Source organism: Ranitomeya variabilis, chromosome 4, assembly GCF_051348905.1.
Source record: "Ranitomeya variabilis isolate aRanVar5 chromosome 4, aRanVar5.hap1, whole genome shotgun sequence".
Taxonomy (NCBI): domain Eukaryota; kingdom Metazoa; phylum Chordata; class Amphibia; order Anura; family Dendrobatidae; genus Ranitomeya; species Ranitomeya variabilis.
In genome coordinates this window covers 774,025,281-774,036,312 of record NC_135235.1, presented here as the reverse complement: position 1 = coordinate 774,036,312, position 11,032 = coordinate 774,025,281, and the positions used below count along the sequence as shown (strand labels likewise).

At 42.8% G+C, this 11,032-nt stretch overlaps 1 protein-coding gene across 1 annotated transcript in view; it reads right to left on the bottom strand.

Moving 5' to 3' along the window:
* Window positions 1-393: 393 nt before the first annotated feature.
* Window positions 394-11,032, bottom strand: part of LOC143766967 (uncharacterized) — a 33,526-nt gene continuing 22,887 nt past the window's right edge. Inside the window, exon 7 of the mRNA XM_077254992.1 lies at window positions 394-2,095. Coding sequence (XP_077111107.1) covers window positions 804-2,095 — 1,292 coding nt within the window. The 3' untranslated portion in view covers window positions 394-803. The remainder of the gene's footprint in view (window positions 2,096-11,032) is intronic.

Below are 11,032 nucleotides of genomic sequence, written 5' to 3'. Positions count from 1 at the left end.
CTAAGTGCAGGGCCGCGCTTAGTAACCCGATATTTACCCTGGTTACCATTGTAAAAGTGAAAAAAAAAAAAACAGTACATACTCACATTCTGATGTCTGTCACGTCCCCCGGCATCCACAGGGTTAAAACTGCTTTCGGCAGGAGCGCTGCTAATTATGCACGTGCTGCTGCTGAGAGCTTCCCTGCACTGAATGTGTCAGCTCCGGCAGTAACAGCGGTGACGTCACCGCTGTGCTCTGCTTTACGGCCGGCGCTGACACAGTCAGCGCAGGGAAGCTCTCGGCAGCAGCGCGTGCATAATTAGCAGCGCTCCTGCCGAAAGCAGTTTTAACCCTGTGGACGCCGGCGGGGGACGTGACAGACATCAGAAGGTGAGTATGTACTTTTTTTTTTTTTTTTTTAACTTTTACAATGGTAACCAAGGTAAATATTGGGTTACTAAGCGCGGCCCTGCACTTAGTAACCCGATATTTACCCTGTTTACAAGTGAACACATCGCTGGATCGGCGTCACACACGCCGATCCAGCGATGACAGCGGGTGATCAGCGACGAAATAAAGTTATGGACTTCTAGCTCCGACCAGCGATATCACAGTGGGAACGAGATCGCTATCCAGGACGCTGCAACGTCACGGATCGTTGTCGTTCTCGTTGCAAAGTTGCTGAGTGTGAAGGTACCTTAACAAGATGCTCTTTATAGCTAAAATATTTCCCACATTTTGAACATGAAAAAAGGCTTCTCTCCTGTGTGAGTTATTTGGTGTGTAACAAGATCCCCTTTATGGTTAAAACATTTCCCACATTATGAACAGGAAAAGGGCTTCTTGCCCATGTGAGTTCCATGATGACTAACCAAATCTGATTTCCGGCTAAAACATTTTCCACATTCTGAACATGAAAAAGGCTTCTCCCCTGTGTGAGTTCTCTGGTGACTAACAAGGTTCCCTCTATAGTTAAAACATGTTCCACATTCTGAACATGAAAAAGGCTTCTCCCCTGTGTGAGTTCTATGGTGAATAACAAGCGGTGATTTATGTGCAAAACATTTCCCACATTCTGAACAGGAAAAAGGCTTTTCCCCTGTGTGAGTTCTCTGGTGACTAACAAGATTCCCTCTATAGTTAAAACATTTCCCACATTCTGAACAGGAAAAAGGCTTCTCCCCTGTATGAGTTCTAAAGTGCTTAACCACATCTGATTTCAGATAAAAACATTTCCCACATGCTGAACATGAAAAAGGCTTCTCCCCTGTGTGAGTCCTCTGGTGACTAACAAGAAGCCCTTTAAAGCTAAAACATTTCCCACATTCTGAACATGAAAAAGGCTTCTCCCTTGTGTAAGGCTTTTCCCCTGTGTGAGTCCTCTGGTGAATAACAAGATTCCCTTTATGGCTAAAACATTTCCCACATTCTGAACATGTAAAAGGCTTCTCCCCTGTGTGAGTCCTCTGGTGAATAACAAGATTCCTTTTCCGGTTAAAACATTTCCCACATTCTGAACATGAAAAAGGCTTCTCCCCTGTGTGAGTTTGCTTGTGTTCAACAAGATGCAATTTCCTTTTAAAACATTTCCCACATTCTGAACATGAATATGGCTTCTCTGCTGTGTGAGTTATCTCATGTTTAATAAGATGTGAATTGTGAGCAAAATATTTCCCAAATTCTGAACATGAAAAAGGCTTCTCCCCTGTGTGAGTTCTATGGTGAGTAACCAAATCTGATTCCTGGTTAAAACATTTCCCACATTCTGAACATGAAAAAGGCTTCTCCCCTGTGTGAGTTCTATGGTGAGTAACCAAATCTGATTTCTGGTTAAAACACTTCCCACATTCTGCACATGAAAATGACTTCATTGTTTTAGGAGCAGTTTGTTCTTTAATGCCTCTTTTGAGACTTTGATTTTCCTTAGTAGTCAGTAATGAATCAGAAGATGGGACCTGTTTCATAGGATCAGATGATAGATCTTTGCTGTGAATGGATGATGATATATCTGGAGTAACGGCAATCACTTCAGTTGTATCTTGTAGGATCTCAAGATCATCAGATTTTAAAATTGAAGATGTCAGCTGTCCCTCTGATCTCCTGGTACACTCATCTGCTAAGATACAACACAATTTTTTTAAATAAAATGTCCTCGAGTTTTATATTTTTGAACATTTCTACTTAAACTGTCCATAAAAATGGCAAGCTATGTAAAAAACTTTAATTATTTACCAAGACAATGACTGTTCACAGTCTAATAGAAAACCTTGTTGGATGAACCAGTAGTGCGCGGTGTTCAACTGTTTGTTCATTCTGCCTCCCAAGTATCGAATAAAAAGAAACCAATCAATGCTATGTAGGTGAAAATAATACTTATTCTCATCTCACAAAAACAAGTCACCACTCAGGTAACAGTGTTACAGATGCTGTTGGCACCAGCTGTGTCAATCAGCGATCTTGTTAAAAAGAAGAAAAAACAGATAAGGCAGGTTAGTGTTAGTGCTATAGTTAGGGTTAAGGTACCTTCACACTGAGCGACTTTACAACGAGAACGACAACGATCCGTGACGTTGCAGCGTCCTGGATAGCGATCTCGTTGTGCTTGACACGCAGCAGCGATCTGGATCCCGCTGTGATGTCGCTGGTCGGAGCTAGAAGTCCAGATCTTTATTTCGTCGCTGTTCACCCGCTGACATCGCTGGATCGGCGTGTGTGACGCCGATCCAGCGATGTGTTCACTTGTAACCAGGGTAAACATCGGGTTACTAAGCGCAGGGCCGCGCTTAGTAACCCGATATTTACCCTGGTTACCATTGTAAAAGTAAAAAAAAAAAACAGTACATACTCACATTCTGATGTCTGTCACGTCCCCCGCCGGCGTCCACGCGCTGCTGCAGAGAGCTTTCCCTGCACTGTGTGAGCGCCGGCCGTGAAGAAGAGCACAGCGGTGACGTCACCGTTGTTACTGCCGGCGCCGCTGACACATTCAGTGCAGGGAAAGCTCTCTGCAGCAGCGCGTGGACGCCGGGGGACGTGACAGACATCAGAAGGTGAGTATGTACTGTTTTTTTTTACTTTTACAATGGTAACCAGGGTAAATATCGGGTTACTAAGCGCGGCCCTGCTTACCCTGGTTACCCGGGTGCTGCACGGCATCGTTGAAGACAGTTTCAACGATGCCGAAGTCGTTCCCCTGATCGTTGGTCGCTGGAGAGAGCTGTCTATGTGACAGCTCCCCAGCGACCACACGACTTACCAACGATCACGATCGCTGGTCGTGATCGTTGGTAAGTCGCTTAGTGTAACGGTACCTTTAGTGTTGGGGCTAAAGCTAGGGTTACTGTTAGGCTAAAGTTAGGGTTAGGGTTTATTCTAAAGTTAGGGATAGGCTAAAGAATTAGGCTTTTCTCATTTATCTCGCTAATAATTTGGTCACGTCAGAGTTTTCTATTAGCTTGCTAGAGCATATTGTCCTACAAATTTATATACGTCCCAATTCATCAGTCAGAATCCATGATCCTATCATGCTAGGCCAAATTTATGGGCACCAACTAATGTCCTAGAAATTAAAAAATTTTTAGGACTTACATTCGCTATGGGGCTTGTTAAAAAAAACGAGGATTCGGTCCTATTGGTCCAACCGCCCTGTTCAAGCCACCCCAATGTTTTCTGCCATTCTTCCTAGGACCCGTTATGAAATGCTCATGAGATTTTGGCATTTTAACGACAATAGTCAATGCCTGCCCAGAAATGCCCCAGGACATGACAGAAAATTCAAAATCAGATCCATCATCGAAGACTTGACAGAAAAGTTCTTAAAGCTCTACACCCCAACAGAAAACATTTTCATTGATGAGTCCCTTGTAAAATTCAAAGGAAGACTGCACCTCAAGCAATTTATTCCTTCTAAGAGGGCAAGGCTCGGAATAAACCTCTATAAAATGTGTGAGAGTTCAACCGGATACACACCAGCTTTATGAAGGAAAGATAGCCAACTAAACCCACCAGGATGCCCTACTTATCTGGGGACATCTGGAAAAATCATTTGGGAGCTGATAACTCCATTATTACAAAAAGGCTACAAACTGTATGCTGACAACTACTACACCAGCATACCCCATTTAAAAGTCTGGTTGAACATAACATGGGGGATTGTGGGACCATTAGCAAAAACTGTCAGGGGTTTCCACAATCATTGGTCAATGAAAAGTTCTGAAAGGGGCAGTCAGGGGCTTTACGCAATGGAGAACTGTGTGCCCTTAAGTATAAGGATAAAAATAATATTTTTATCCTGAGCTTGATCCACACAGATGCCACAAGGGCCACTGCAGGCCAACAGGGATCCACTACTCCAAAACCTGTGTCTGCCATTGACTACAACAAATATATGGGGGGTGTGGACCTTGGAGACCAGGTTCTACAGCCATACCAGGTATCAAGAGAATCATATACCTGGTATAAAAAGTTAGTCATTTATTTGTTTCAGGTGGCCACATATAATTATTTTGTGTCATACAAAAAAGCCGGAAATGCAGATACTTTCCTTGATTATCAGGAAAAGGTCATTGAAAATCTTAAGTAAATAAAAAAGTATTTTTTCAGCTCACCTGTCCACTCAGTGCATGGCTGCCATCCCAGGAAAATCCAACAAGCAGTAAAAAATCCAGCACCAAGAGGTTGCACTACAAGAAGCTTTACTGCAAAGTCCTCATTAAAAGCATGGACAACCGACAATAGAAAAGTGGCCTAAATAGCAGGGGTCCCATACACCGGTTTACATGTTTTAGGGCCAAATATGTCCCTTAGTCATAACCTAGTGTTATACCAGTGAGTCAGGGTTTATGTAAAACAATTTCCGGGGGTAGGTGGGGGGATGTCTCCAGAGACACAAGCTGGGCACAATAGATTGGGCACAACAATGACATTTTTGCAATTTTTGCTCTAAAACTTCCACTACGTGTTTCTGGAAATCATCCATGCAGTGAAAATGGTCACTATATCCACAGATGAATAAACAGAGGGGTGTCATTTCCAAAATGGGGTCACTTCAGGGAGATTCTGTTGTTCTGGCACTTTGTGGCTCTCCAAAGTGCCATAACAGCAGAATCCCCCCTGAAGTGACCCCATTTTAGAAGTGACACCCCTCTGGGAATTGGAAATTACACCCCTCTGTGAATTCATCTATGGGTGTAGTGACCATTTACCTATCTACCTATTTTCCAATGTAAAATGTGGGGTTAAAACAACATTTTAGTGGTAAAAATGTAATTATTATTTCTTCACTGCCCAATGGTGTAATTTTCTATGGAACAGCTGTGGTGTCAGTATGCTCACTGCACCACTAGAAGAATTCATTCAGGGAAGTATTTTGTAAAATGCAGTCACTTTTGGGGGCTTATGCTGTTCTGGCACCTCGGGGGCTCTGACAATGTGACATGTCACCCACAATCAATTCCAGCAAAATCTGCTCTCCAATATGGCGCTCCTTCCCTTCTGAGCTCTGCCATGCGCCCAAACAGTGGTTTACCCCCACATATGGGATGTCAGCATACTCAGCACAAATTGCACAACTTTTGGGGTCCAATTTCTCCTGTTATCCTTTGGAAAAAAATTAGAGTGAAAAGATCATTTTTTGTGCAAAAATTATGATTTTTTATTTTCACGGCTCTACGTAATTAACTTCTGTGAAGCCCTTGGGGGTTAAAGTGCCCACCACACACTACGTAAGTTCCTTGGGGGTCTAGTTTCCAAAATGGGGTCACTTGTTGGGGGTTTCCACTGTTTAGACACGTCAGGGGCTAGCCAAACGTGACATGTCAACCGCTAATTATTCCAGCAAAATCTGCTCTCCAATATGGCGCTCCTTCCCTTCCGAGCTCTGTCATGTGCCCAAACAGTAGTATTCCCCCACATATGGGGTATCGGCATGCTCAGGAGAAATTGGAAAACAAAATGAATAGTCCATTTTCTCCTGTAAAACTTGCAAAAGTAAAAAAATTAGGTCTAAATGATAATTTTTGTGTAAGAAAAGTTCATTTTTATTTTTTCCTTCCACATTCCATTCATTCCTGTGAAGCACCTGAAGGGTTAATAAACTTCCTGAATGAGGTTTTGAGCACCTTGAGGGGTGCAGTTTTTAGAATGGTGTCACTTTTGGGTATTTCTGTCATATTGACCCCCCAAACTGTCTTCAAATGTGACGTCCCTAAAAATATGGTTTTGTAAATTTTGTTGTAAAAATGAGAAATCGCTGGTCAACTTTTAACCCTTATAACTCCCTAACAAAAAAATGTGTTTCCAAAATTGTGCTGATGTAAAGTAGACATGTGGGAAATGTTATTTATTAACTATTTTGTGCAATATGACTCTCTGATTTAAGAGCATAAAAATACAAATTTTGAAGATTGATAAATCTTCAAATTTTTTGTCAAATTTCCATTTTTTTTTAACAAATAAACACAATTTATATCAGAGAAATGTTACCACTATCATAAAGTACAATATGTCAAAAGAAAACAGTCTCAGAATTACCAGGATTTGTTGAAGCGTTTTATAGTTATGACCTCAAGGTGACACTGGTCAGAATTGAAAAAATTGGCCCGGTCATGAAGGCAAAAACAGGCTCTGGTGCAAAAGGGTTAATATTTTGCTGTACAACCTTTAGAGGCAATCACTGCAATCAGATGATTCCTGTAACTGTCAATGAGACTCCTGCTCCTCTCGACAGGTATTTTGGCCACTCCTCAAGAGCAAACTGCTCCAGTTGTCTCGTGTATGAAGGTTGCCTTTTCCTGATGGCATGTTTCAGCTCTTTCCAAAGATGCTCAATAGGATTTAGGTCAGGGCTCATAGAAGGCCACTTCAGAATAGTCCAATGTTTCCGTCTTAGCCATTCTAGGGTGTTTTTAGCTGTGTGCTTTGGGTCATTATCCAGTTGCAAGACCCATGACCTGTGACTGAGACCAAGCTTTCTGACACTGTACAGCACATTTCTCTCTAGAATCCCTCGATAGTCTTGAGATTTCATTGTACCCTGCACAGATTCTAGACACCCTGTGCCAGATGCAGCAAAGCAGCCCCAGAACATAACAGAGCCTCCTCCATGTTTCACAGTAGGGACAGTGTTATTTTCTTGATATGCTTCATTTTTCCTTCTGTGAACATAGAGCTGATGTGCCTTGCCAAAAAGTTCAATTTTTGCCTCATCTGTCCATAGGACATTCTCCCAGAAGCGTTGTGGCTTGTCAACATGTAGTTTGGCAAATTCAAGTCTGGCTTTTTATGACTTTTTTCAACAATGGTGTCCTCCGCAGTCGTCTCCCATGAAGTCCACATACAACAACGGATGGTGCGATCTGACATTGATGTTCCTTGAGCTTGAATTTAACCTTTAATCTGTTTAGAAGATTTTCTGGGCTCTTTTGTTACCATTCGTATTATCCGTCTCTTTGATTTGCCATCAGTTTTCCTCCTGCGGCCACGTCCAGGGAGGTTGGCTACAGTCCCATGGATCTTACATTTCTGAATAATATGTGCAACTTTAGTCACAGGAACATCAAGTTTCTTGGAGATGGTCATATAACTTTTACCTTTAACCCCTTCATGACCCAGCCTATTTTGGCCTTAATGACCTTGCCGTTTTTTGAAATTCTGACCAGTGTCCCTTTATGAGGTAATAACTCAGGAATGCTTCAACGGATCATAGCGGTTCTGAGATTGTTTTTTCGTGACATATTGGGCTTCATGTTAGTGGTAAATTTAGGTCGATAATTTCTGAGTTTATTTGTGAAAAAAACGGAAATTTGGCAAAAAATTTGAAAATTTCGCAATTTTCACATTTTGAATTTTTATTCTGTTAAACCAGAGAGTTATGTGACACAAAATAGTTAATAAATAACGTTTCCCACATGTCTACTTTACATCAGCACAATTTTGGAAACATTTTTTTTTTTTGCTAGGAAGTTATAAGGGTTAAAATTTGACCAGTGATTTCTCATTTTTACAACAAAATTTACAAAACCATTTTTTTTAGGGACCACCTCACATTTGAAGTCATTTTGAGGGTTCTATATGGCTGAAAATACCCAAAAGTGACACCATTCTAAAAACTGCACCCCTCAAGGTGCTCAAAACCACATTCAAGAAGTTTATTAACCCTTCAGGTGTTTCACAGCAGCAGAAGCAACATGGAAGTAAAAAATGAACATTTAACTTTTTAGTCACAAAAATGATCTTTTAGCAACAATTTTTTTATTTTCCCAAGGGTAAAAGGAGAAACTGGACCAGGAACGTTGTTGTCCAATTTGTCCTGAGTACGCTGATACCTCATATGTGGGGGTAAACCACTGTTTGGGTGCACGGCAAGGCTCGGAAGGGGAGGCGTGCCATTTGACTTTTTGAATGGAAAATTAGCTCCAATCGTTAGCGGACACCATGTCGCGTTTGGAGAGCCCCTGTGTGCCTAAACATTGGAGCTCCCCTACAAGTGACCCCATTTTGGAAACTAGACCCCCCAAGGAACTTATCTAGATGCATAGTGAGCACTTATAACCCCCAGGTGCTTCACAGAAGTTTATAACGCAGAGCCGTGAAAATAAAAAAATAATTTTTCTTTCCTCAAAAATGATTTTTAGCCCAGAATTTTTTATTTTCCCAAGGGTAATAGGAGAAATTGGACCCCAAATGTTGTTGTCTAGTTTGTCCTGAGTACGATGATACCCCATATGTGGGGGTAAACCACTGTTTGGGCGCACGGCAGGGCTCGGAAGGGAAGGCACGCCATTTGGCTTTTTGAATGGAAAATTAGCTCCAATCATTAGCGGACACCATGTCGCGTTTGGAGAGCCCCTGTGTGCCTAAACAGTAGGAACTCCCCACAAGTGACTCCATTTTGGAAACTAGACCCCCAAGGGAACTTATCTAGATGTGTGGTGAGCACTTTGAACCCCCAAGTGCTTCACAGAAGTTTATAACGCAGAGCCGTGAAAATAATAAATGTGTTTCCTTTCCTCAAAAATATTTTTTTAGCCCAGAATTTTTTATTTTTGCAAGAGTAACAGGAGAAATTGGACCCCAAAAGTTGTTGTCCAGTTTCTCCTGAGTACGCTGATACCCCATATGTGGGGGTAAACCACTGTTTTGGCACACGTCGGGGTTCGGAAGGGAAGTAGTGACGTTTTGAAATGCAGACTTTGATGGAATGCTCTGCGGGCATCAGGTTGCGTTTGCAGAGCCCCTGATGTGCCTAAACAGTAGGAACTCCCCACAAGTGACTCCATTTTGGAAACTAGACCCCCAAGGGAACTTATCTAGATGTGTGGTGAGCACTTTGAACCCCCAAGTGCTTCACAGAAGTTTATAACGCAGAGCCGTGAAAATAATAAATGTGTTTCCTTTCCTCAAAAATATTTTTTTAGCCCAGAATTTTTTATTTTTGCAAGAGTAACAGGAGAAATTGGACCCCAAAAGTTGTTGTCCAGTTTCTCCTGAGTACGCTGATACCCCATATGTGGGGGTAAACCACTGTTTTGGCACACGTCGGGGTTCGGAAGGGAAGTAGTGACGTTTTGAAATGCAGACTTTGATGGAATGCTCTGCGGGCATCAGGTTGCGTTTGCAGAGCCCCTGATGTGCCTAAACAGTAGGAACTCCCCACAAGTGACTCCATTTTGGAAACTAGACCCCCAAGGGAACTTATCTAGATGTGTGGTGAGCACTTTGAACCCCCAAGTGCTTCACAGAAGTTTATAACGCAGAGCCGTGAAAATAATAAATAATTGTTCTTTCCTCAAAAATTATGTTTTAGCAAGTAATTTTTTATTTTTTCAAGGGTAACAGGAGAAATTGGACCCCAACAGTTGTTGCCCAGTTTGTCCTGAGTACGCTGGTACCCCAAATGTGGGGGTAAACCACTGTTTGGGCGCACGTCGGGGCTTGGAAGGGCGGGAGCACCATTTGACTTTTTGAACGCAAGATTGGCTGGAATCAATGGTGGCGCCATGTTGCGTTTGGAGACCCCTGATGTGCCTAAACAGTGGAAACCCCTCAATTCTAACTTCAACACTAACCCCAACACACCCCTAACCCTAATCCCAACTGTAGCCATAACCCTAATCACAACCCTAACCCCAACACACCCCTAACCACAACCCTAACCCCAACACACCCGTAACCCTAATTCCAATCCTAATCCTAACCCTAATCCCAACCCTAACCCTAATCCCAACCCTAACCCTAACCCCAACCCTAACCACAACTGTAACCCCAACACACCCCTAACCCTATCCGTAACCCTAACCACAAGCCTAATCTTAACCCTATTTCAAACCCTAGCCCTAATTCCAACCCTAACTCTAATTCCAACCCTAACCCTAAGGCTATGTGCTCACGTTGCGGATTCGTGTGAGATTTTTCCGCACGATTTTGGAAAAATCTGCAGGTAAAAGGCACTGAGTTTTACCTGCGGATTTACAGCAGATTTCCAGTGTTTTTTTGTGCGGATTTCACCTGCGGATTCCTATTGAGGAACAGGTGTAAAATGCTGCGGAATCCGCACAAAGAATTGACATGCTGCGGAAAATACAACGCAGCGTTTCTGCACGGAATTTTCCGCACCATGGGCACAGCGGATTTCCAGCATGATTTCCAGCCATGGCCATTGCAGCATCGGCCATGGCTGGATTGCAATATTTCACCATTTTCATAGGTGAAATATTGCAAATTGCTCTGATTGGCTGTTGCACTTTCAACAGCCAATCAGAGCGATCGTAGCCACGTGGGGGCAAAGCCACCCCCCCTGGGCTGAAGTACAACTCCCCCTCTCCCTGCAGATCGGGTAAAATAGGAGTTAACCCTTTCACCCGATCTGCAGGGATGCGATCATTCCATGACGCCACATAGGCGTCATGGGTCGGATTGGCACCGACTTTCATGACGCCTACGTGGCGTCAAAGGTCGGGAAGGGGTTAACATGTTTGTCTATAATTTTCCTTCTAATCTCCTGATACAGCTCTTTCCTTCGCTTCCTCTGGTCCATGTTGAGTGAGATATA